Source organism: Cheilinus undulatus, linkage group 2 (assembly GCF_018320785.1).
Source record: "Cheilinus undulatus linkage group 2, ASM1832078v1, whole genome shotgun sequence".
NCBI lineage: Eukaryota > Metazoa > Chordata > Actinopteri > Labriformes > Labridae > Cheilinus > Cheilinus undulatus.
In genome coordinates this window covers 13,032,401-13,060,034 of record NC_054866.1, presented here as the reverse complement: position 1 = coordinate 13,060,034, position 27,634 = coordinate 13,032,401, and the positions used below count along the sequence as shown (strand labels likewise).

Genomic DNA, 27,634 nt, shown 5'->3' with positions numbered 1-27,634 from the left:
CCCATTTTCCACCTCCTCTTTCTTCCGCTCGTCTGCATACACTCAAATTAAGTATTTGCATCTTCCTCTTGGCATGCCTGGATGCTTGCTTGTGTTTTTTTTGGACCATTTCTTCAGTCTATTCCAAAATCCTGTTGCTTCATTTTCTCTTTAAAAGCTTTTTCTTCATTTATCTCACTCCATTCTTTGAGCTGAATTTCTGTTCGCAGTTTTCACTAGTTCACACTCTGTCTTTTCTCTCCTTGTCTCTCTCTCTTTTTTCTCCCACTGGCCATCGAGCTGGTTAGTTTTTGTCAGCCTGTCTCTGGTGGCAGCAGCAGGAAGTGGGCTGAATAATGAGATTACCTTCGCTGTAGGGAGGGAGGCAGCTCACAGCGGCACATAGAACATCATCACCCGTCATTGTTCCCACAAACCCATGCACAAAAATGTGAATATGCACACAGACATGAATAGTAAAAAACTTGGACATATGCAGGGGCAAGCATGTGCATGTTCACCTACACCGAAAAGACAAAAAAATCTGCACGAAAGCTTTAAAAAAAAAGGGGCATGTAAAATAATAGACTCAAGTGCATGGACACATTGTAAATATGTATCTCAGATGCACTCACACTGAAGCTTTAGTATGCATTGGCACACTCAGAGCGCAGCACAGCGCAGCAGAATGGAGGTGAATGTACTCATCACTCTCTCCGCCACCAGAGAGGCTCATTTTGTGCTGCTGAATAGAGACGAGGAATCTATTACCATCGGAGAGCAGGAAAGAACAACAGATACAGAAAGAGAGCACAAAATGTCTCACGAGCAATCCTCCACCTCCCTCCTCTTTGGCTGAAATAATTGCTCAGAGTTTTTTTTGTATATTCTGTTCCTGTTTAGCTCCACAAATGATGAAAAAAGTCCCTTCAGCACACACAAATCCTCCTTCGGGGGGGGGGGGGTCGCTGGTAATTCAGCCGTCATTAGGCGAGGTGCTGAAATGTTTTTCCTGCTCGGGCTGCCGTCCTGCTTCTGTGTTTGTTCCCTTTGCAGTCCTCGACACTCATCACCCGTCTCTCTTTCCACTGGCGGTGCTCTGTTCAGGCAGGAAGCGGCTGGTGATCGAGCGTGACCCCAGGCTGATGGTCGTAGTGCTCCCACTGCGGCCGCTACACGAATATCCATCCGAAAATCATTAATCTCCTGTTGCATTTTAAAGCTAATGTTTTCTTATGAAAATCGACTTCCTCTGTAGGATTTCCTGAGACAGTAAGCTTTAAAGAAACTGTTGCTGGTTACAAGAAAGTTCCTGAAGTTTGTCAAACTTCATCAGGGTTGACCTTTCGTGTAGCTGTTTCTTATAAAATTAATACAGGGCACTTTGTTGCTTGTTGTCCTTGCAAATATGCTCCTGTTATTACATTTGGATATTTTTCATTGCAGATTCACTTCTTTCAAGCTGCAAGAAGCAACAAGTGATTTTTTTATCCTTGAAGTAAACACATTTATAAATATATTAATTTACATAACAAAAGTGATCTTTTTGTTTTCAAGAAAGAACTCAGGCTCTATCCAAGGCCCCACTTTGCAAATCAGCTTCTAATTCTAAATTTAAGTGAACTGGAAAAACTTTTCATGAATAAATGATGACCTAAAAATGGTATTATTATGTATTATAAAATGCCTACATTCAGTGTATTTTAGTTTAAGTGGCCCTCCTCCTCTTTTTTTAAACCCTGTGTTGCAATCCTTGCTTGCTCCCACTTTCTAACATCATGATTCAAATGTATGAAGTAGGGAAGCATATTAGCATCAGTATTAGAAGATAGTAGTTTAAAAAGTTAAATACTGGCTCTGCAGATAATAGATTTAGACGATATAAAAAGATGATATATCAGCTGGACAAATCGTTCTTAGATATCAGCCAAATATAGAAATATGCCATCGGGTATATGTGGTTGCCATATGTGGGGCTACACACTCAGATGGGCTTTTATATTACATTGAATGGCTTGGCTCTACTAGGTTTGACACGGCATGGCAGGGGATTCGCTTTTCCAACAACAACTGAGCGACCTGTTTAAGGGGGTGTCAGGAGCTGATGACATGGTGCTTTGGGTCGTTTCCGTCTTCTTCTTTGATTGGTAATCCACAAAGTTGGTACAACCGTTGCCGCTCGAACAGGTCTGTGAGACGTCCCTGAATGATGACAAACTGCAGTCACATCACTGTGTGCTTGGAGGTGGGACAGGTGGGCGTGGGCCCTACTCCTGAGCAGGACCATTCTGGATGCAGCTGCGCGTGGCATGGCCAAGCCGGTGATGGAAAAGTAAATCAGCCCAGCTTGGTTTGGGTTGGCGCAGCTAAACGCCATAAAGGAAAAGCCCCAAGAGGGGCTCATGATGATCTCTGAATATTTTTAATTAAGCCTCAAATGTAAAAAAAAATGACCGGACTGTCAACTTCACCACTCCTCTCTCAGCTCTGCTTGACACAGTATTGTACAGTATTCTGTACAAACGAAGGGATTTTCCTAAAAAGTAAATTCTAAACTGGGCTTTTACTTTGAAAAGAACCAACCATAAGGGTGCTTTTATTGGGTTTGTCTTTCCTGTGACCTATTGCACAAGTGTGGAAACAGAAGGCTTCACTAATAGTAAAAGTTTAGGGAACAACTTCATCAAATAGCTGCATTTTGGCTTGTGGACACACATTATATATTTGCTACAACAAGATACATAAGACTCTCTGCTTAGCATTTTCCTATTTGCAATAGAGCTGCACAAAATTGGCGAGCCCTCTATTCTTCTATTTCCCCTGCATGAGAGGCATGCAGACACTCCGAAAGCCCTGACTTGTAAATATGCAAACAAACCAAAAATCAGGCCAGGTCATGGCCAAGATGTTCAATCCCATCATTAGGGACTGTTTCTAAGCCCAGAAGACTGATATTCTCCCCACACAGCAGAAAACACCCAAGATTCTTGCTGCCTCAGCGCCTCCAAGTGACATCAGCTTTATTAAGGCTAATGAGCAAAAAAAGACATCAGACTATGTTAAATTGAATATGTTATGGGTTAGATTCAAGCTCAGTAGCAACTTCTACTCTAAATTCCTCTGATCACTGCATAAAAAGATCCCAATATTCAGCTGGTGGTTCCTTCTAAGGTGAGAAGTTTGACTACTTGTGGCAACCTCAAGTTCTGTTGTCATATGGGTAGCATCAGTGTGGCGTCTTTCTCTCTGTCTGGCTGTCTGATTTGCTCAGCCTTTGTCTGTGATCATGTCTGTGCTAGGAACCAAGACAATAAACGTGTCCTACATGCACCGAAGTAGTTCTTGGGTGTCAGATAGATTTAAAGTTTGCAAAACAGGTCAAGTTTGATACAGTTAGGTTGATGATTCTGCCTCCAGATTTGTAGTCGATCTTTGCATGGCTCTGTTGTTTATGAAAAACATGAATCCCCACTCTTCTAGTCTTTAAAAAACAAGGAAAATCAACTTTTATTCCTGTTGTGACGATGCATTTTTCTGATAGTTTAAATGTCTTTTGGCCTCACAGATAAATACTTCGTCCTGCTGTTTGTCTTCAAAGTTGAACCTTTAAAATTTGAGATAAATGCAGTAAATTGACATCATTAAACTTGATAATTTAAGTGCATAATGGGTAATAAATAGTCTACCATTATTAGATAATACATTGCCTACGTGATCCGTGACGATGCATGTTGTTACAGCACTATCATGGTTGTCAGCTGGCATCAGGAGCATATAGCCGAACAAGTGTCAAAAGGGCTTTTAAAGGATGATAAAATTTCTTTTTCTCTCTACTCTCCTCTCCCCTCTCATCTTTTTGAAAAGCATCCTCTCTTTGAAGCCCACGATGGGAAGAGGGAGCGATTAAAGCAGTCAGCAAGCAAATTAGCATGTCAAAAGGCCCCGAATCAATACCCCAGCTCTCTACCAACACAACCCTGCAGTCCTTTCACCCCGCCGCTGCCGCCGCCTCCTCTCTCTCTCTCTCTCTCTCTCTCTGTCCCTGCCATTCCCCAATTCCTCTGGCTGTTTCCCTCCTTCTCCCTCCATTTTCTCCCGCACTCCTGCACACTCTCGCTCTTGCTCTCTTGCCCCTTCTTTCTCTCCATTTTCTTCCCCTTCTTTTTCCCTTAACCCTTGTATTTTTCCCCCTTCGCCGACAGACTTGGGGAGTAAAGAGAGAGACGGATGGATGTATGGGCAGAGAAAGACGAAGAGAGGGAGAAGTGGACAGTGATCAAGTGGGCTTGGGTGGACTGTTTCAGAGAGGGAGGTTATGAAAGAGAAAGAGGGCCTCTGCCTCCGTCTTTGTGCTGAAAGAGAGGGAGGACAGACATCTCTCGCCAACGAGAGCGGTGGAGATGAGGATGAGGAAGCAGAGAGGGAGGGAGGGAGAGAAAAAGAGACAAAAACATGGGGGGAAGTGAGGTGGAAAGAGATTTAGTTCCAGTCTGGCAACCGTGCTTTTTCTGCACTTCATCCGTCGGTTCACCATTGCACGAGAATCCCTTTGATCTGGGGCAATGTGTTACTGATCGCCAGGACTGTGTATGTGTGGACGGACAGAGAGCATGTCTGCACCATTATCTATATTTATTCTGTGCATCTGTCGCAGCAGGCATATCACATGCTGTATCATAAACTCCTATTAACGTTCCAATCTTGTTGCACGATCTGAGCCCGCAGACAAAGCAGCCCGGCAGCTCCTCAGACGGACGTCCAACTCTCCCTCAGCGCCTGACAATGGGAGGCTGATTGCAAACACCTTGAAAGTGTTTTATCTGTGCCTTTCTCTTCCTCCTGCTGATTTCTATCTTAAGCTCCCTCCATCTCGCCCTGCCTTGGCGATAGTAGGTGGTCTTTTCTTCCCTTTTCGTCGTCATCCTTTTTCTCAAGGGGCGCAGAGTTCAGTGGTTGAATCAAAGGCTGCTCCGTGGCAATCAGTTAGGGGTTATGACAAAAAGCCTGGCAATAAAGGGCCGCTCTGTAATCTGATGTGCCTTGAGAGTGGACTCAGTGTCCATTTCAATGAGCTGAGATCCCTTCTTTTCTAATCGTGGTGGTGCAGGAGATGGCAACACTGGCTCATTCTCCACAGAAACACACAATTAGATTGGCTGACTTGGATGTTGCAGAAAAGGTTGTTGCATGGATGTCTCCAATGAGGTTGCAGTACACGTAGTTGGGGTAGTTTGGAGTAGAGCTAGGCAATATGGACCAAAATCCATGTCTCAAGTAGCTAAACGACATAATATATATCTCAATGGTGTTTTCTGTAAAGAAATAACAAGTGGTTGTCACAAGACCAGACATTTAAACTTAAATAATGACACCATGCTAACAAAAATAGTCACAGACACAAAAGAGTGGAAATTTTCTTTTTTAATCATCAAAAACTGCAGAAAAGTCATTAAAATAGTATCAATTTTTAAAAAAAATCAAAATTTGAATATTTTGAGGTTTTGTTTTCAAAATCTGCCCATACTCTCAAATACCATGTGTTTAAAAAGGATAAAATTTCTATTTTTATAATGGTTGGTGGCATCAAAAACTACAGAAAATTAGTGATTTTATGTCATATTTTTAGCCAAAAGAAAGAAAGCGTTGTCTAAATGCACAAAAATATTTCAACATTAAGGAAAGTCCATGAAACTGGCCAGGAGCCTCCACTCCTTCTAATGTTGTCTGAGAAAGGCAAAAAAAAGTTGCTTTCAAAATATGTCTTATGTGGGTATTGAAGAACATATCCTCATCAAAAAGAACTCCCAGTGCTTAGCGCTGCATGATTAATCTAAATGCAACTGCAATGTCAGACTGTGCAATTACATAATCACATAAAAGGTACTCAGAAGTTCACAAAAATGCCTGCAGAAAGGTGTTCAGGTTTGTCACAGTGCCACTGATTTTGCATGTTGTAGAAGTACCTTTATTTTCAAGAAAAGAAAAAGCTTTTTTTTTTTTTTGAATACTGAGTTTCTTTGAAAGCAGTGCTTTTTTCTTGATATTTGAATGTTTTGAGTTTATACTTTAAAACTACCATTAATCCCTGCATTTATCTTGATAACCAAGCAAGTAGACTCATAATGCCATGAATGTATTTTATCGTAGTCGCTAATGGTAATATCGTCCAGCATAATTGCGAGCAGCAAACGCCAGGCTGATGCCATCTAGGGCAGTCATAACATTCAAAAAAGGAGCCGAGCACAACAACCTCAGTCTTGTCTGAGCTAACTAGCAGAGAACTTCTGGTCATCTAAGTCCTAATGTCCTTATGGGATGCTTCTAGTTTACATAACTGATAGCTGTCATCTGGATTCATTGATACATACAGTTGAGTATCATCTGCATAGCAATGGAGGTCAAGGGAGTGGTTCCTCATACTATCATCTCAACATCAGCATAAACTCAATTGATATAAATGCTATCATCACCCTGCATCTTGACTTGGTCTCCAAATTCTAGCCACCCCTCCATGTAAATTTTCCTCAAGAAGATCAAGTTGGAGGATGAATGACACAAAGAGATAAAATGCTGGAAAATGGAAGCAAGTGGGATTAGAAGAGAAATATGTGTGTAATAAGTGTTTTTTAACACTTGTAAACAAAGTGTATGCCCGCAAAGCCAACTGACAACATCAGTCATTCTCAATTGCTGTTTCTTACAAACGTTTCTATGAGACCTTGTCTCTTGAGAACCTCCACTGTGAAACTGTCTCTAGAAATGGCAGGTGTTTAGTCTAACAGTATGACTCAGTAGAGATTTCTGGTTCACATGGACCTCTGCATCTTAATGTTCTGTTGCAGTTGCCTGTCTTTACCCAGGTAAGCTAACATCATATAAATGTTTGCAGTTTGTTATAACTCACATTATTCAGTAAAATTTCCTCAGAAAGTCTGAGTAAAGTTCTGCCATTTTTCATATAGTTCCTCTTGGTCATATTTTGCTGCACTGGCTTGATTTGTTAGGTGCATACAGGTGGTATAGCCATGTTTCGTACGTGACTAAGCCTCAAGACAACTTGCAGGAATGCTGACAAAATAAACATAGAGCACAGACAGAAAGCTTTCAATTCTAAAGCCCAAATGAACCTTAACTCTGGAAGACTTCAGGGTAAGCCTGTCTGAAAAATTTCTGACATTTTTAGGAGTACACGTATGAAAGTGGATTTTGTGTGTTGGTGCACTGAAGATGGTTTCTGTCGAGAATCACTGAAAAAGAACAACCCAGACTTGAAATTTTTATCCTTAGCTTACTCAGAGAAGCCAAAATATTCAAGTATAGCCATGTTTGATGTATAGTTATGCCTAGAAAGTGAGGAGCTATCAACTTCCAGTCTTTAAGCTAAAATAAGCTATAGTAGCTGCGGGCTGTACATTAAAATTCAGCACAGTGAGTGCTGTAAGTGGTATTTAGTTTCCCATTTAATTGTCAAAAATGAAGCTGAATGTTCTTGTAAAATGCTTAACTATTCCCTTGAAGAAATATCTGACATAAACGTCCTACTTGAACCGCTTCACAACTCTTTCTACCATTACCAGTTCTCTATCCATGTTTTAAACCCAAAAGAGCGATCATGTGACTGACCTCTCGCTGCGAATACATGTGTCTGCATACTGGAGCGCAAACTACATGTGTATCAAACACACCGCAGGGTTGCCTCTGAGGTGTAACCTCTCTGTGGGAGAGCTGAAATGCAATTTGAGGATGTGGAGGTCTCGCGGAACCCGGGGATCCCAAGCTGCAGATCTCCAGCCAAAAGCAGAGTTGTGTCCATGCTCGGGCACGTCTCTGGGATTAGAAACCTTGATCCCTTCTGATCCGCGGCGGGCTGTCAAATACTGCTGGAAGGGGAGGAAGGAAAAAAATAGATGCGACTGCTTCAAGGCACCACGGAGGAATGTAAGGCGGAGGAGAGTAGAAAGAAAACAGGGAAATGAGATTGGATAGAGATAAGATATAAGGAAGTGATTGAAATGAGCACGCAGATATCTGAGCGGAGCGTGAATGTGTGACAGGAGGATTGTGTATGTGGAGGGGAAAGGAGAAAGAAAGATGAATTGGCTCCTGTCTAGCTGCCCTGATAAACGGCTGGAAATGTGAAAGGTGAAGTGGGGGGTTATGGGTACAGACGGTGATCGCTCTTTGAACAAGCCTTGTGTGTTTGTGTCACGACCTCTGACAGCTCAGGTGGATTTTACTGTCAATAACACTATTGTGTTGATGCTGGTGTTTTGTCAGCTGAAGTTAAACTGATTCAATGCAACAGAAACTATTTAAGATGTCAAACCTCTTTTACTGACCGTTCTTTAGAGGAACTTGTTCCTGAAACCCTCTTTTGCATGTTTTCAGAAAATGAAAGCTAGTCTGCCAGTGAAATCTTTCCAGTGAAAGCTGCACATTCATGCGACAAGTTTCCCTTGTCAGTCCATTTTTTAAAGATACAATAATGGTGGTGTTTAGCAGGAGATTAAAGGAAGCTGTGAACACACTTTTGGCAGCTCTGCAGGGCATTTGGTGCTTGAATCACAGACAATCCTGCCAAGTTTGGATCATGAAAAAAAAAAAACATAAAGATAAGAACTGATAACAGAAAAAGCAGGAAGAGAGCAGTGCAGATACTTGGAATGAAAAAATATCAAACATAACCCCCAGATTTGACCTTCTCTTAGCAGTGCCCACACACATTTTAAAGCTGACTGTGCTTTTAAATCTCACTTCCTTTTGTTTGCCTCTTGCCATCGCTGCAGAGCCTGTGTGTCTGTCGTCACATCAAAGCTGGAGTCTAAAATGTTACACATTAGCAAAGTAACCCAGCCTAAGCAGCAGCCATTAACCCCAGGCTCCTGTTTCACTCCCCTGTAGGCCCCCTGCAAGGCCAGGTTCAACTAGCCTGGGGTTAGGGAGAGCAGCACTTACACCCTAGTTTGTTGACACACATGTATATATGCTACAAGCTTAGAAATGCATGCACATATGCAAAGTTATGCTAATTTAGCTTCCTACAGTCATGAAAACAAGATAATTAATGTTTATTGATTACTCTGCTTGGTTTTTATGTGGTAAATGGCATGTGCTTTGTCCCTCTCATAAAACAGCTCTCACTATTATTTAAGAGAGGAGCAGAGGGCGCTACGACATGTATTTAGGATAGCTTGCAAAGTGAGAAAATTAAAGAGGGTGACCACAAGGCAGAAGTTTGTTAACAGAAAAGCAACTTCTGTCACATGGAACCATTTTGGTTTTTGAGGATTTGGACTTGAAACAAAGCAAAACAACTTGCAGAATTTGAGACATAGTAGTAGGGATGTGCATTTTGAGGAAAATTACTCTTTGAAAATCAGTGGCATTTCACATGTGATAACACTCAAAGACCCCCTTCTGCCGTGCACTACAGAAAAGATGTTAACCTGTTTTAATTGAATGTTTATGAATTAAAGACAGGTGTTATTCAACTGCATGTGCCAACCAGTGAGGGGACAAAGCCAGATTATACTTCTAAAGGATTCTATCAGAGAATGAAAACTGAGACTGGAGTAAAGGGCAGGTTAAATGCTGTTAGATGCTTTACTGCAGTGGTTCTCCAACCATTTTTCTGTCGGTGCCCTTTAAAAAAAATCTCAAGGCATCCCTGGTAAAAATGTACAAGTAAAAAGCTAACAATCTACATCCCAGTGATTGCCAAGAGATTTATGTGGTGATAAAAATTATAAAATAAATCCTTAAAATACGTTCTCAGGAAATTAAAATGCTTTTATATGACTTTAGAAACACACTTTGATGGATTTTCATGCCACAAAGACCCATGACACTGCAAATGTATGATTTCTGTGTACTGCATATTGATGTTTATTGACTAACCCTTACACTGGTATGATTTCAGAAATACAAAGCTCATATGAGACAATTTTGATTATTTTACTGAGATAGCTAATAGCCTTTTATGCAAAGTAAGTCTTGGTTGAATTTAAAGCATTTTGAAGGCACCCCAGGGTGCCACAGCACCCATGTTAAGAAAAGCTGCTCCACTGTTCCTTTACAGTACAGTTGCCCCATACAGACATTTCTTATTCCTGACGTCAAATATTGTGTTAACACTGACTGACAGCTGACAGTGATTCATCCTGATTATAGCTGACATTAGCTAGCTAATGTTATTTTTGGTTGCTTAGTCCTTTAGACATCAAACCAATCAGGCGTTAGGTTGAGACTGTTGAGAATAAAAAAACAACAAAAGGGGAGGACTCACATTTGCAGCAGAACTAAAGTTGCTCACTTTTAACCTGTTGATCTTATCGCTGATCTGTAATATAAAATCAATACAGAACTACTGTCTGGCAGTAGTACTGGGAAAAAATGTCCATCCCTACACAGTTGTGGCTGTGCATCAATACAATAAATTATGCACAGATACAGATGATTTAAAATCATGATATAAGTACCAGTCAACAACATTTTGATCCTAATGAAGCAGTCCAAATGCAAAGCCATACCATGCAAACAGGAGCTGACACAGTTTTAACTTAGGGAGGGTATCACTTCCCTGACAGTGGTGACCTCGATGCTGTTTTGAGAGAGCGGGAGAGAGAGGGAGGAGGGGAAAGTGGTCCAGAGAGAGTGAGGCCTGAGTGACACCCGGAGAGGTCAAAGGTTAAAGCAGTGACAGCCGCAGTGGAGACCGGCAGAGCGTCATCAGGCTGACATGAGCTGTTGAAGAGCTAGTGACCCAAGAAAGTTTTATGTCCCCTGCCTGAGCACCCACACAAACACCCACCCATCCACCCACAGATATAACTGCACTTATTCACACTCACATGGCAGCGACACGGTTTTTGTATGCAGCGCTCTCAGGGACGCACACACTCGCACACGCACAATAGAAGGTGCTCCGAGGCCCCAGACAGGCTGTCGTCTGGGAGCTACAAGTAGATTACCTAAACAAACAACCTAAAAATACCTTCCTTTTCACCCACAAGTCGACCCTTTCCAACCCCTCCTTGTAAACTACAGAGACACTTCTGAGAAACTGACAAGGTTGATTGTTTTTGAACTCACCCCCGAGACCACAGACAGCACGGCAATTAAAGTTTTTTTGTCTGCACACTGAGGTGTTTACATGGTTGTGAATTTGATACACGTGGGCGTATTTGTTTTTATTTACAACTTTCAAGGGTCTCATGGAAGGGAGTTTGGTCAAATGAAAGTGGCAGTGTTGAAGCGTTAATGAGTTCACTGGCCGTCACTTGCAATCCATCCATGAATCCATGCATCTACAGTATACCCTGTATGAAATACTCTGTAATTCATACTTGAACCATGTTTTTCTTGGTCAGTCTACAATAAACTGTCCCCATAGTAAGTTGATTTGTAATTGGCTCCACTTAAATACTTTGAATTTAGTTTGATTTCCTAGTTTAAGTACAATTTATCCATGTGATTTCTTTGAAATACTGTCAGACATTTTCATGGTGATATTGATCTGTTATCAGGCTATTTAGGCCCATCATGTCTTCATGCTTTGCTAAAATTATAGCTTTACTATTGATCTCTGTTTTAGCTCATGAACAAACAGCAGAATTATCTCTGTTTATATTGTAGCATTTTTGGAGCTACAAGAGTAGCTTTAAAAGACTGAATGTGCTTCTGTTATAATTAGAACTAACAGCATGCTGGTGCTAATAATGTAAGTTCATACACTGTGAAAAAGAGTGTAAGACAACCGCTACACCAGCATTTTGGTTAAACAGTTATTTAACCTGAATATCCTTGTAATTTCATTTAGAATGAATGCAAGTATCAGTTATAATAACTGAATGAGGTAAAGAGAGAAAGAGAAACATACACCGATGCAGACAAAATGCATGCATACATAAATTTAAAGAAACGATTTAATCAGCTACTCTAATAATCTTAATATGATCTCCTCGATTAGGCTTAATCAGTCAATTTTTCTTCAACAGAAAAATAATCAGCAAGTAATCTGAAAACAGATCAGAATGGAAATCCCATCAGCTTAGTCTTAAGGGTTGTGTCCTCCATAAAGGATGCTTTTCAGAGAGGCATCTGGCTACAGACAGCTGTGGTGGGGCATTTTGGACAGAACTGTTGCAGACCTCTACAATGGGATGACGTGGACTGTAGGGCAGGAAGAGACATCCTAACCCCTGATGGGGTTTTCTTAGTTTGTGGTGTGTTATTTTTTAATTTTTCCCCCTCACCCTTTCCCTAACCCTAACCCTCTTTGGGGTTCCTTTAGTTTGTGGTGTGTCTAATTTAAATGTATCCTCCTTGATCATTTTTTTTACATTTTTTATTCATAAAATTCTGCTGTTGTGAATAACAGGACACTTAACCTCTGACAGCGAGCAGAAAATGTACTTGTGGCTCCAGCTTGGGTAATGATCGTCCCCTACAGTTGAGGTTGCCCCATTGTCGAGGTCTGTAACATTTGAGCCCCACCTACAGGTCTGCAGCCAGATCCTCTTGTGGCATTTGCATTGGCAGTGACCACAAGTTTTCAGAGTGCTTCTCAGCAGTGTTTATTCTAGCTTGATTATAATCTATGCATTATCTCAAGTATTTTTAGAACCTGCAGTGTGGTGGCCACAGTGTGCATAGGATTTTTCTAAAATAGCCCTCTCTACTCAATATTTGCCTTTACTGAAGGAAATATTGATAATAAAACATTTACACAGTGATTTCCACTCATAATCTAGCATTTGCTATAGACCTGAAAATGGATTCATTTAAAAGACAGTGACTCCTTCACTGATGTTGACTAAGCTGATACTAGAGGTTACACCCCTTCTTGATTTCGATTGGTCAGAAGGGGAGAAATGACACTTATGAGCAATAAACTTTTTCAACTCAGAGTGCAAACAGCTAACACCAAGGGTGCTTTCACGCTCTGAAAATGCTGGACTACTTTGGAGTTGTATTGGGAGAGTAACTGGGGAGTTAGATATGTATGATGATTTTTGGACTCATCAGAAGGACTGTTCAATAATTTGAGTATTTGATGGATATTAAAACCATTAAAAGCCCCATTGCTTGAGAATTCAGTCAGAGGGTTGTATGTTTGCTGGTGTAGACAGAAGTCAGTGTGAGATAATGAATTTTAAGTGACAAATATTCAGCATTTTCTTTCTCATTTGCTTGTTTTGTGTCAGCATTAGCTGTGACCACGCTGATTCAGTGCGATGGTTTTCTTTGAGTTTTAACAAGCTATACATGCCAGTGCATTTTGCTTACCACTACCAATTTGTATGCAAAATGCATCATTAAGACTAACCAGTGTCATAAGAGCAAATTGTGAAATTATACTGAATATGGTGCCATCTGAACATGCACAACTTGTACTTTCCAAACAATAATTAGAAAGCAATTACCTCATGTTAACATGACAAAGCTATTGTATTTTAAGTCATGCATTGTGGGGGATTTTTGTCATTTGTTTTGTATTTGTGCTAAAGCGCTACATGCGGTTTACACTTGTTTACAGATTTGGATATGAGGCCCCATTGAGACTGCTTCCCTATCGCTTCCTCTTCCTCTTCACCTATTCTTAGTGCGTGTTTGTGTGTTCTTTCACACATCCTCCCTTTTCCTGCCCCATTCTCCTTGACTCGTTCTGAGCAGTACTGTTTAGCTCTCCAAATTGTTTAGCCGAGTGTGCCGCTGTGAGCGTTCCCTCGCACAACAGCATTAGCATACTACCCTACCTCACGACTCTCTGCCTCTCTTTTCATAATTGAATTGATATGCAGCTCTTTTTTTATTGCAAACAATGTCAGGAAAGCATGCCAGATACACTGCCTGTCCACCCACATGCATAAGTCCCACATGAGACTTTGACCCCAGGAGACCTTGGAGGAATACGGTCCAAGACAATACCTTGACTGAGTTTGTTTACATCCCATCATCCCTTCTGCTCTTACACAGATTCTTCTGGGTGTGTATGTTGCATGCAATAGCATTGTAAGGTGCATCTGTGTAGTCCAGAGGGCCTTTGAAGGGCTTTGTGTGCATACCTGAGTGTGCAGGTGTGCAGATGTTGGTAAGCCTCTGTTTGTGTATGTATCTCTGTCTTGTTTGCCTTGAATTATACCCCATTAGCCACCTGCTGTGCAAATCTTAGGTCACAAAAGGTCCGTAGTGGCTTTGGCACTTCGCCCAGGTTTGGGTGGTGCCACTTTAGCAGGCCTGGCACGGGTGCAGAAGTGGAATCTGAGTGGTCCACACCCAGTTTAGCCAAGTCAAACAGTGTTTCATCACACAAAGATGGATCTGTTTGTTGGCATACCTCTCCCTTTTTTTGTCAGCTTCTTTAGCTATTTTGTGCCATTCTTGTTGTTACATGCACACAGAGTGCCCTGACCTTGTTTCTAGGAGTGGTTTTGTCCATTCTGAAGTAGCTGGGTGGAATACTTAAGATTTCTGCGATATAGCCATTGTACTAATATTCCTTTTGTAAGGCCAAGCTGTTGGAATTAGGAGGAAGTTGAGGCCTACGTGTCAGTAAGAACGCACAGAACTTGGTCTGCAGGAAGCTGTCAGAACAATATTTCAATTTTCCAGTTATGCAATCCAAACAGGGACAATGTAGGTGGTACTGAAGTGCACGCTTTACAAAAGTGGCTCTTAAGTGGGGCAGGGAAAGGTTTGTCAGACTGGTGTATTAAGATTAATCCAAAGAAGAATTGTTTTAGGGCTAAGTGATATGGCCTAAAATTTATATCCGGCTATTTTTTTTGCCCTTTATGGTAATGGTCTGATATTGTGGTATTACTAAATTAAAAGAGTTAAAGCAGTTAAATGCACATTCAGGTGGCACAACCTCCCTTCTCCCCATAAATCAAGCCTGTGAAGTCATGTCTGAACGTAAGATTATAAAAGATTTTATAAGTCTCTTTTTTGTATGTGCATTTGTAGTTTTAAGTTTCATTTCTCTCCTTCTGATGTGTGTAAAGACAATGACACATTCCCTAATATAGGTGTTCACAATAAAAGCACTAAAGAAAAACAACAACTACATATTTTAACTGTGAAGAACTAGTCAGAAATAATGTCTTTATCATTGCTGTAATTTACCTTTAGCTGAGGTGCTGGCGAGTGTATGGAGCAACTGTGTTTAAAGCTGCTCTTTCGACCTCTCCAACCTCGTTTAACACAACGGCCTACTCCTTTGAATCATCATAGGTTTGAATCAAGAGATTCATAAAATAAAACACACATTTAAACAGTTGTTTAAGCCATTACTCCATGAATCCTTGCAGTGTTGGGCCCAAGACAAACCAAGTCTACCATTGTAGCCAACAGCTCATGTCAAAACCCCTGACAATTTGACAGAAGCAAGAAGCCACCAAACTGTGTTAAAAAAGGCACATTCCATGCAAATCTTTACTTTGGTTAGATATGTTTTGCTCATCTGCTCCACTGGCTGCTGCTCCTCTATGCCAGGTACAGGCATTTTAATTAGGGCAGTGTCTTGGGTGACTCTTGCATGATAAATTAGCACTACTGAAAATACAGTTATAAATCATCCTGTATTTGACAGACAAACTGCTGGCAACTCTTGCACCCCCTGGCACTGGCCACCATTAGCAAAGCGGCTGTGATTGTCAGCGAGGTCGGCTGGTGTGTTATTAACATCGTTAGCCCTGCTGGCTTTTGTTCTTAGCCTTCATTAACACCAGCGAAGATGTCAACCCAGATGTCACCACCTGACTTTTCTTTGCTTTTAAATTTAAGAAAAGGGTAGCTCTAGTGTGAGACCTTTTCCCCTCAGGTCAAGGTCAAGATGTGTGATGAGTGTAATGTCATCAATCATGGTGATCAGTTTCGGTGGCCGTGTGTCCCTCATCCATCATGCTGATGGGTTTCGCTGGCCGTGTGGCTGCGTGTCGCCGTCCAGGCCGGAGGTAATTAATAACCCCAAGTGACGGAATTAATGAGTTAACCTGCTCCGCTCTCCTGCTGTTCCAGTGACAGATGCTAACGGTCAGCAGCTAGTTATCCCCACTAATATGCCGGTGGCTCAGGTGTATTGATGTGGATGGTGTTTTATTATCTCTTTAAGTGTCTGAGAAGGAGCAGACACTCAGTACATTTACATACATGGAGAAGCTAAGCTACAGTTAGAGCTGGATTAACTGCAATACCAGTATACATGTACAGTGGGACTATTGATTGATTTCTTCGAGAATATCAACCTCTTTTTTAGTGATATGCCCCAGACAAACTTTATAGCTGTGTACAATTTGTATATAATCCATACATTTTGTACAAATGCATTGAAGGCTATCCCTACTGCTTATGATTATGTCCAACGACAGATGGCAACACGGTTTCTGCTAAGCTAAGCATTCATACAATACCAGAATTTTGATGCGATACTAGTTAAAATTAAACAATTGTGATACCTGAGACGATAGAACAGCAGCAGAAATGATCTCCTGGACCACCAAAACTGCCATTGTTTATGATATTAAAAAGCAAATTGAATACAATTTCACAAAAATAGCAGTAAAGGGCCTACCTAAAATCAAACATGTTCTCTCAATTATCATAAAAAAACAGAAGAACTGTCTGCATTGAGCCTGCCCTCTTTCATTTCAAACTTTGCCTTATTTAAGTCTTTTTATCAGTGTCACTCTTTGGGCAGGGTGTAATGCTTTCATTAGTCCACAGGGTAAAGATGTAAAGGAAAACCTTTAGGGACCAGGAGACATTGCTGATTCTCTCCTCTGCTCTCTATCTGTCTGAAACGACACTAACGTTAAAGTGTGCAACTCTAAAAGATGCTAAAGAGGCTTAGTATACGTATTTGCTGACAGCAAGTGAGGCGAGAAGCTGTGACAGAGGATGGATAGGAGAGGCAGATAGCTTGCAGAGAGAGGCCGTCTTCTTTATTTGTCAAACAAATTCCTACATTTTCCTGCATGTCTGTGCAGAAGTGTCAATGTGCAACAGACTCTGACTCACTCTTTTCAATTTCCAATTGGGACACACTGTCTCCTTCTGTTTGCACCATCTTTGGATTGAAATACAAACATGTATGTTTTTCTTCAAAACTTCAGTACTTTTGGTACAATTACATGAAAAGAATAATGGATATTGTATTAATCAAGGCATGTGGCATTGAAAAACTAGCGATAATTTCGATAACCTTATGCAAGGGTAGTTTGATTGCCACTTGCATTATGTAGATGTGCTTGTCTGACTTTGAGGTGTTCAATTTAGTTCTGTTTTAGTCTGACTAACAGCTTCACAAGCATTACAAAAGTTCAGTTTTGGTTACACAAACATTAATTAGACCTTGTCTGACTATCTCCAAGGAGCTGCTTTCCACTGGCAGAAAGGAAAGAAAGAGATAGAGATGCACAAAGGTAGAGGGATATGTCAGTAAAGCAGGTTGAGTAGCAATCGCAGGCTCCTGAAGGTGCAGGAGAAGGAGAGACTCTCCTTGCCCCCAGGTCCTGAAAACTGATCGCTTCGTATTTGAAAGACCTGCTTTGTGATGATACCTCTGCCTGCTCCTCTGAAGAGCTCTCGCTGTCTGTTATGACTGAAAAAGACTGAGTTTCATCACCCTAAGAAGATAAAGCACAGCTCTGAAAGGAGAAAAAATGTTGAAGTTTGAACTTAATTTTCCTTCTTTTGATTGTCAGAGAGGTGATTGTTCAGCCTGGGCAGGCCTTGGTATTGTGTGCTGTGTGCTTGGTGTTATATTCCTTGGGTTTTGCCCGGCCATTGTAGCGCAGGTTATCTCTCATGCATATAGTCCCCAGTGTACTGAGTACGCATTGTGGAGGATGCAAAATAGCTTGACTATCAGGCTTTTCATGCGGGTCACTCAAGGTGGGCTGTAGTGGGTGGGTGGGTAGATGTGGTTTTATTTAACTATGGATAAGGGAGCATCCACGGCTGTTCAAAGCCTGGTGTGTAGGCTGTTGCTACTCAGAAGACAACTTAGCCTGGTTTGAGTTGGCTCGTGTGTGGGTAGCGATCATTGTGTCATTAGCTTTTGTGCGCTTCTATTTTTTGCAAATGGCTGCGTCGACGATTTCCTCTTGAAGAGAAGTCCCAGTTTTTCCCCTCCCCTCACATGGTGCAGCCAATTCAGCCAACAGAATCCCCACCACATGGACACAACTACTCATTAACTCCCACAACCCTCTCCCTACACTCTCAATGCCCCCTATCCTTTCCTCCAAACGTGCTTCAGCTGAGAGACAACAGGGATGGAAAAGGGGTGGGGGAAAGGACTGACAAAAGGGAAAAAGGACTAAAGCCAGAATGAGGAGGATTGAATGAGTGAAAGAGCTGCTGAGGGAGAAAAGGGGGAAGAATGTGATGTCCTGGTCTATGAGGGAATCCATTTTTTGCTTTTCCAGAATAGAACAGTAAGTCACCAGTCTCTTTGTTTGCCTTTGATCTCTGAGCTCAGGGATTTGGCACCTGACAAACCCCTCTCTGTCTGAAAGGAGGCCTGCAGAGAGAAAGCCTAGGAGAGTGGGAGAGAGAGATAGAGGGTGAATAAGTGAGAAAATAACACAGCAAAGTCAGAGCACTACTGGGCAAAAGATGACAGGGTGTAAAAAAACAGTCAGTGCATTTACATGTAGTTAGAAGATTTCAATTACTGTGCTAGTTTGACTAAAACTGGACTTTTAAAATATATGTAATCTAGGGCTGCCGAGATAAATTACATTAATTGTAATTAACTTGGGATATACAATTAGTGCACCCATTTGTTTTTAATTGCAATTAGCCGCATGCTTTATAATCCCTTTCAACAGACTTTGGTTAAACTACTGCAGCATCTCCCTGCAGTCACAGTGATTAAAACAAGTCCTCCACTGCTCCTTAATGTCTCATTCATATTTTAAAAACCTTACAGATAGCTAAGTGGACATGTAAAAAGGCACCTGCACATTGTGCTATCAAACATTTACCCTTTACTGTCCCCTTATTTCCTTTCAATCCATTACAGATTCCTTTTTCCCTGGTTGGATTCATGTTAAATCTTTGATCTGTCTATAAAAGCAGGTCTGTATCCAAACAGGAAGTTAATTATCCTTAGATAAAGAGAACAGAAAAAATCCCAATTACACAAAAAGACTTTAAATGCAAAACTGTGGAGTTTTAACGTGCAAGATAGACCAACATAGCTAGGTAGTGCACTTAGAGATAGTTTCAGTCTTATATGCATAAAGCTCAATAAGACTGGACTAAGCAAGGCATTTTAGGGTGTTTTCACACCTCTGGTTTGGTTGATATGGTGCAAATTGTGGACCTTTTTGTTACACTGTTGCATTCATTTTTACATTTGGTCTCTGTTTACATGCTCATGGTTTTTGACATGTGCACAAGAGGCTATGGTAGCTGCTTTAATCCCAAAAAAGTAGTGATCCCTAGGTAAGGTCAGATCAAAACTGGTCCATTTTCTCCCTGCAAACGCACCACACCAGACTCCGGATGTCTTGATATGGTCCTTCGGTCCAGACCAGAATTTGGTTGACAGCTTCACATCAGTGCAGATGAACCAAGCCAACTCTGCAAGCAAACTCCAGTTGTTTTAACCAAACCAAACACAGGCCTACACAGACCCAGATTTTGTGTTGCATGACTCGCTTGGAAGTCACGATGACTTTCGGTCAGATTGCGCATTGTTTGTCACCCGACTACAGGATCTCCAGATGGCATGGATGGTGATGTGTGTGTGATAGAGAGATAGGATGAGATGATATAACTACAATCTACTTCAACCTCAGCATGTCAGACTTCACTCATGTAGTGTGTCATGATTCAGTAACACAGTGTGAGATGACTTTTTTACTACGACTGTTAAGAGTCGAGTGGAAATTATACAGTTTATGCCCAGCTTTAGACATGCTCTAGATGACCTAGAAGTCTATCCATCCATCCATCCATCCATCCATCCATCCATCCATCCGACTTTTGTCTAAACTGTTGATCCCATCAAGGGTCGCAGGGGCCAAAGCCAATTCCAGCTGTCATTTGGCAAAAGTGGTTCACCCTGGACTGGTCATCAGTCCAAACAGTTCTGACATATAGAGACAACCAACAAGGGATGTTCACATCTACGAGCAGTTTAGAGTCGCCTATTAGCCTAGTGAGCATGTCATTCATTGCTGGAGGAAGACCAGTGAAAGAGGGAGCTTCAGGAACTATGCATGCGTTGAAATAACATGCAAACTCCACATAGACATGCCCTGTCTGACCAGGATTTGAACCAGGAATCTCCTTGCTGTGGGGCAATAGCACTGCACCACTTTGCAGCCCTTGACCTGGAAGTGGAGCAGCATAAACACTAAGTGTAGCAGGAGTCACATAGACATCTAAGCAAGAGAGATAACAGTCATCTCATTTGTATCAAAGCAAAGCCTTGAGTGAGTTTAAATGTTGAAAGCTGTTAATTTGCTTATGTTTTTGCCTTTCACAATCTGGTTCACTGCTTGCTTACTTGCTAGCAAGGTCAACCAGAGCTAGGGGCCACATTGACAAGCTAAAGGAGGCATATCACCACCTAGAATAGTAGAATGAGACAACTTCTGACAGTAAATCAATTTTCTGTATGTGCCTATACACAAAGACAAGAACAACAGCCCAGTTCCTAATTGAGCTACAGCTGTAGCTCGACATCACTGTGCATGCCCTGAGTGTGGAAAAGAAGGTTTTACTTTTGAGCATTAAATAAGAGGCTATGATGAGCCTCTCTGCTCAGATCCCATAAAACTAAATACATGTGTGCTCTTGTGTGTCTGTATTTTCGCCTGTGTGTGGGTTTGTCAGGGCTGGCCCGGCCAGTGATAAATCCAACGAGTCTTAAGGGAGATTCCACTCTGAAGCCACGGTCTCCTCGACCACCCACTACTGCGGTCTCTTCCCTCAAACACACACTCTCACTCCTAATAGGAAGCAAATTCCCCAGCTTTACTCGGATATTGACCTTTCTTTTCCCCTGACTGTTCCGTTCTGCAGGGTAGTTGCTGCTATAAACAAGCCTTTATATGTTGACTCCACATTTTCAAACAGTTCTGAAATACAGAGTTTGAAATCCCAGATAAAGATGCCTACTGCATGCTGGGATTTATAGCCGAGGACTTTGATTCCAGCCTCACTATTTATAGCAGAAAAGGTTATAGACATTGGTTTCTGGAGAAGATTTTTATGCCATTCTGATGATAGCCAGAGCTGGAGGCATTATGTTTTCAGTTTGTTCGTCCAGGCTTTTTAATGCAAGCATTATCTCAAGACCACTTTGAAGGATTTTCCTCAAACTTTGCATACATTTAAGATCTTACTCAAGGATGAAATGATCTGATTTTTGAGGTCCAGGTCAGAGGTCAAGGTCAGTTGGCCTCTCATTTATCCCTTGCTTGTGAATGCAATTTCTTAGGAATGCCCTCAGTGGTTTTCTTTAAACTCTGCACAAATGTTCACTCTGGCTCAAGGATGCAGAAGGAGTTGGAGGGTCCAGGTCAAAATCTTATAACTCCAAAGTAGTGGTTCTGTAGAAGCCTTAAAGTAGGCATTTTGTCACCATCTTGTTTTTCTAGAGCAAAAAGTGACATCTTAAACAGGCTAGATTCAATAAAACATTGCAATGATCACACCTCATTTCCTCAAATCAATCATGCTTACACAAAACTCCTGATAATTCAATAATGTTTCTGCTTGATATGCATGTGTAAATGTATCAGGGATTCAGAGTTGTGCAGGAATTCTAGGACAGTCTGTGGGGACTCTGAGGTCAGCCTGGGACAGCTTAATAATTGACGAGTGAAAAACTCATCAACTGTGCACAGTTTGAGGTAGCCTGGTCTTAGACTGTGTCACTTTAAAGAAGCTCAGGCCCAAAGTCTGTGAAGCATGGGACTCAATTAACTCTCCCTGCAGCTTTTTGCAAGGGGGCATGGTCTCAAACAACCGCTTGACCCTTCTCTAAACTCTGGACACTTTTCCTGGTCAGTGCACATGTACAAACCCTAACAGCAACTTTGTGTTGTGTCACCTGAAGGGCTCACAACCCTTTTAACCATTACCCACAAATCCCAGCATCCTTCTGTCTCTCGTGATGAGGCCGGGCTTTCAAAGATCGCTTGAAAGATAGAGAGATAACACAAAGCACCTCCTGACTAATCTCTCCGCTTCGTGAAGAAAAGAAGCGCAGGCCTCACGCACCCCTATGGGCTACAATCAAAGGGAGCCTTAGCTTAGCGTTAGCGAGTGAAGCGGCAGGGATTTAGCCCTGATTGAGTGAGTGGGAACAGGCAAAGAATGGCTCAGCAGGTAGCAGCTAGCCCAGCTAGGTTAACGCCATGCTGTCCTAATCCAACGGCTGGAGAAGAACGGCTGCAGGGCAGAAAGCCTGACTTTATTACACCTCTAAGAGAGGGATTTCCCGGTACTTTGGGAGTGGTTGGAAGAATGTGGGTTCTTGTTGAAGGACAGACCTTCCTCTGTCTGGAGTATTTGGGCAGGCATGTGGGACTCTGATACTGTCATTTGTATGAAGCAGACAGGCAAAACCCACTAGGGTAAAGAAACAAACCCAATATGGAAGTCAAAAGAAACTGCAGTTCCTCAAGTGTCCACTGGAGGCTGATTACAAAAGCTAAGAACTCCCTATTAAGTCTCTCATAGATATACCCATTTTTACAGGAGAAATTGACATGTTTACACCCTGGTACAAGCTGATTTTCATCTGAATATTCATTAGTAAAAACTGTTTAGGGGGACTGATCATTTTAATGTAACGTAGCATTAGTTCATGTACAAAACATGGGCATAGAAGTCATACACCAAGCTCAGCTGTTTACTGTTTACTCAGCAGTATGACCACCAAGGGGTTATGGGATATGGCTAAGTCTTGCATATAAACACTTAAATTCAACCTCAAAGGTGCAACGTGAAACATTGGGCAATATTAGCAATATCAAACAGTCAGATTCAAGATAGCAGTACTCACTTCAAGTGATATGAAGTGATACAGCAAGCAGTAAAATTTATAGAAAAAAGATGGCTTTATGTCACTTGTCAATTATTTGCAAAAAATCCTCCTTTCTTCACCATTGTAGATGTTTTTACTCATCAAAATGACAATGACATTAAAATGATGAATAATCCATAACCTTTTTGCAATATCTGTCAAAATAGTCTCAATTAGGGCACCAGTGTAGCTCAGTGGGTAGAGCAGGCACCATGAAGCACAGGCTTTAGTCAACACACTGGTCTGGGATTGGTTCTCAGTCTCAGGACTTGTTTGGTGCTTATCTTTCTCCATTCTCTCTCAATAGTTCCGGTTTCTCCAAAGCTTTCTATCAAAATAAAAGGCATAAAGCCCCCAAAATATCGTAAAAAATAACAGTTACATAATATTCTTTAATTGTTCAGCCCTACTGTGAATGCAAACATACTGAGACTTGGTGTGTGATTGTGTCTACAAGACAAGGAGAAGGGGGTTACCCTGCCGACTGAAAGTGTGTAATTATCTGATTTATATTGGGTATGAGTTTACCCATCTGTCTCCAGTGGGTCTTTTTACATCACGCACCACCCACTCCACAAAAACCCAAACCGCCGACCCTCCGGCCTCAATACCATTCCTTGCCCACATCCAAGCACAAAGCAGCCTCACTGACTGACAGGTTATTTGGTCCAATCGGTGTCGCGACTGTCTGCACAGCACCTCTTAGAGAATTGTTCTTTTGTCCTCCTCTTCTGGTTCAGCGCTCAGGGGCTGAAATATAACCCTGCAAGTCTTCCCTGGCCATTATTGAAACGGATAGATGAGGGAGAAACTCCTTGAAACACGAGCCCTCCAATCAAACTGTCAGTCAAAAGAAAGGTGAGCACTGTCGCCTAAAGTGGAAAAAGTGTCACTTAAGTTACCATTCTGAGTCTGAGGTGTTTGTGTAGGTGTGTGTTGGGCCCCACACGGTGAAAACAGCCTTGTGAGAGTGACAGAGCTCCTGGTGTGCCAAGTGGGGTGGCATTTGTTTGTTAAATGGTCTGAAATGCCAATGGCTCTGGTTTCATTGCGGCTTCAAATCATGCCAATGGAGCATGGCTTAAATTTGTGAGAAAGACATGAGGTAGTTATTCGATCTTGCCCTTTTTGTCAGGGAAAAAAGCACCCTTTACTTGTGTTCTGCTGTTTTTGATAACAGAATACAACTTGGTGAGAAAGGACAAAGGGAGAAAACGTTGAAGATGGAAAATGAAGACAAAGAGAGGAAGGGTTGGGGAGAGAAGTGGAAGCCTCTGGGCAACGTGCTGTTTCTGGTGGCTAATTGGAGGAAAATGGGGAAGATCAGAGAGTATTCCTCTTTCCTTCTTAAGTGGAAATAATTATTTGCTCTAGATGTAATGCTGTGGCAACATCCCCTTCATAACAAAGCATGGCAAAGCCACTTATACCAACACAATTTAACAGTTATTTATAATAACTTTCTTCTGGAGCAGCTGTGAAATTACTATCTGGGGACTTTGTGGCCATTCTCTTTATATAAGTGAAGGACGTAACTGTCAATACCATATCCTTAAGAGCTCTAATCAGGCATTTTGTCTCTCTTTTGGTCTACCTTCATTGTCTTTACTATGTCTTTACCATGGTCCTGTGCCCATAACAAGCCTTTCAGGATCTTGCCTTGATATTCTTGTATTCCAGGTCAAAGTTTTACACATCCATAGAGTTGCATTACGACTCCAGATCTAACCAAACCAACTCTTTGTGCGCATTTTTTCTCTTTCAGCTTGCAAGATTGGTTACTACCGAGCTCTGGCCACTGATGGCTCCTGCTCCAAGTGTCCGCTGCACAGCTACTCTGTCAGGGAAGGATCCACCTCCTGTGTCTGCGACAAGGGATACTTCCGCTCTGAAACTGATCCTGCGTCCATGCCCTGCACTCGTAAGTCATCTAATGCATACCTAGCTTAAACAAAACCAGTGTGTTTGAATATTGGACCTCTTTACTCAGTCAAACACCAAAGAGAAAGGGTTCATTTAGAGCTTGCAAAAAATTTCTTTTTGGATACCAAGCAGCAATCTTTCACGTGTGCTGTGTACTGAGGATGATTTGATTTTGGATTGCTCAGATTGCAAACTAACATTGTCTGATTTGCCTTCCTTTGGACTGGTTTTGGAGTACATATTAGTACACAGTAAAGCGTTCCCTGCTGACTTATGTACTCTGCGTAGTTCACGAGTCAGCACAAAACAAGATTTATTTTTGACTGTTCAGCTTGGCTTGCAGGGATGGGAATCCCAGCTTTTTTAGGAGGTCTGGATCATTTAGCATGAATTGGAAATAAGAACCAGTCTTTTGGCTCAAAACAGCCCTTTGTTTGGTGCCATTGTTAGGGATGCACAATACAATTTGCATGATATTGCCATCAGCAGATAGAGATTTCAAGAACTAATTACTGGTATGTGAGAATGTATGCTACAATTTAGAACAGTGGTTATCAACAGGTGGGTCGGGACCAAAAAGTGGGTTGTGAAGCCTTTTTCATTGGATCACAGATGTTTGCCTGGGAAAAAAATTGTGTCAAATTGTCTATGAGACTCTATAAAACATACATGTTTTGACCTATTTAATTGTTTGTTGTACTAACTAAGTCCAAGCTCTACTATTTTTTAATAAATACATCTGATTGACCAACAAATTCCCCAAAATTTGGGTTGCAATTCACCTTGAGGAGTTGATGGTAAGTCCTGTGACTCAACTAGTTGAGACTCAATGATTTAGAACATATATATCATCTATGATTCGACCATATGTGCCAATAAGTTTTTGGAGTTTGAGTCCGGACCAAAGGTCAAAGTCAGCTGTAATAGTTTTCTTTGAATATCCTTGTTCTTCAAATTTTGAGATCTATTTTTGGGCTTTTTTTTTTTTGCTTTCATGTAGAGAAGATAGGACGATGGATAGCATCAGAAGTTGGGGTAAAAGAGTGGGGAATGACGGCCACAGGTCAGACTTGAACTTGGGCCACTTGCTAGGAAGATTCCATATCAGCCATCAATGCCCCATTCCTTAAAACTAAAGTACGTTCCAAGCAATGAAATATGTGCCTTTGTTTATCCTTGAACTTTAAAGTGTGTTTTAAGGATAGAAGTCTGAGGCCTTGCTGCTCAATTCAAGACAACAGGAGACTGAACTGACCAAAGCCTGTAAGCCAAAGAAATTATGTATAGACTATTAACTGCATTAGATGAGAGTAGGGGAGTTCTGATCACAGGTGATGACTGAAAACTTGATATCCAAATGCATAAAACAGATCATGCAAGGTGGATGATGCAAACAGGTAACAGTTAAAGCTAGACATACACGACCCCAGAAACACACTCTGCACACACATAAAGGAGGCAGCTGCTGGATTAATAGGTGTCTTTTGATTCCAGGTGGTACTTAGTGATCAGTCATGGTGACAGAGAACTAATGAGGGTATAAACCGCTGCATTCTTCCACAGCAGAGGAGGGCAAGAACAATGGGGACAGACAAATAGAGATAAAATGATAGTGGAGGCGCAGGAAGGTGACCAAAAAGGTGGAAAATAATGGCTAAAAGAAAGCTTGACATCCAGACAGCCAGTAAAATACAGTCATGTGAAAGAGAGAGGGCTTGAGATATGGAGGAAAAGAGAAAGTAAATAAGGAATACATCAAACTGAAGTAGCGTTTTAATTTCCCAGTATGCCTCCGCTCTGCTTCATTGGGCTGTATGAGTCAACCACTGGTGAATCCAAACCTCCTGATTCATCACGACTGTGATAACAAATATTGTTAGCAGCCTAATGATACCTCTTCCTTTTTAAACCTTGTTCCATCTGTGAGTCATGGAAATGGGGGGTCATGGTGGTTGTAGTGTACACAAACAGAGAACAAACAGCAAATAAAACACACAAAGCCCTGCAGTCTCATTCAGCGGCAAAATCACAGCGCTCATAGTAACATGGCAGACGTCTGTGCATGAGTGAGTATGTGTCATAAAACAATTTTAACAACCAAAACATCTGCTAAGCTGCTTAGCTCATAGTTGGCTCGCCATTTGGCCCGAATGATCTGTCAAGTTCCTGTGGATTTGTCACTCAGCGCAACAGTTTATTGAATGAGACAAGCAGCCGAACCCTTAACGGTAGAGCCCAACGCTCTCTAATGACCCCCCTGCTGGACGCTATCTCTGCTGGATCGTAAACAAAAGTTCTATTGTGGCATATTTTCATGGTCAAGAATATGAGTTGATGTAAGCTGAGCAAGATGATAATCTGAAACAAGCTTGATTGTTACATTTGGCTACATCTCTCCATTGCTAAGTGCTGACTTCATTTTGCAGTTTTAATAATGATCAAAAAGAGCAAATCTAAACCTGCAAAATCAGTTTTTCTTAATGTAAAAATATCAGAGGAACATATAGAATAGTTCTAGAGATACAACCAGATTACTCCATTAGTACAGTGGAAATTCAGCAACAGATTTCAAATGGCTAGTTAACAGGGAAATCTCCATCTTCATTAATGATTTACCTCTTCACGATTTGTGGCTGTAGAATGGCATAAATTTCCATTTTTAAAGCCAAATAACTTCAA

The 27,634-nt window shown here is 41.5% G+C and overlaps 1 protein-coding gene across 1 annotated transcript in view; it reads left to right on the top strand.

Annotated features, from left to right (window-relative positions):
* The window catches only part of epha4l (eph receptor A4, like), a 94,433-nt gene that overhangs the window by 15,037 nt on the left and 51,762 nt on the right, over nt 1-27,634 (top strand). The window contains exon 4 of the mRNA XM_041803560.1: nt 24,798-24,953. Within this exon, the coding sequence (XP_041659494.1) occupies nt 24,798-24,953 (156 nt within the window). The remainder of the gene's footprint in view (nt 1-24,797; nt 24,954-27,634) is intronic.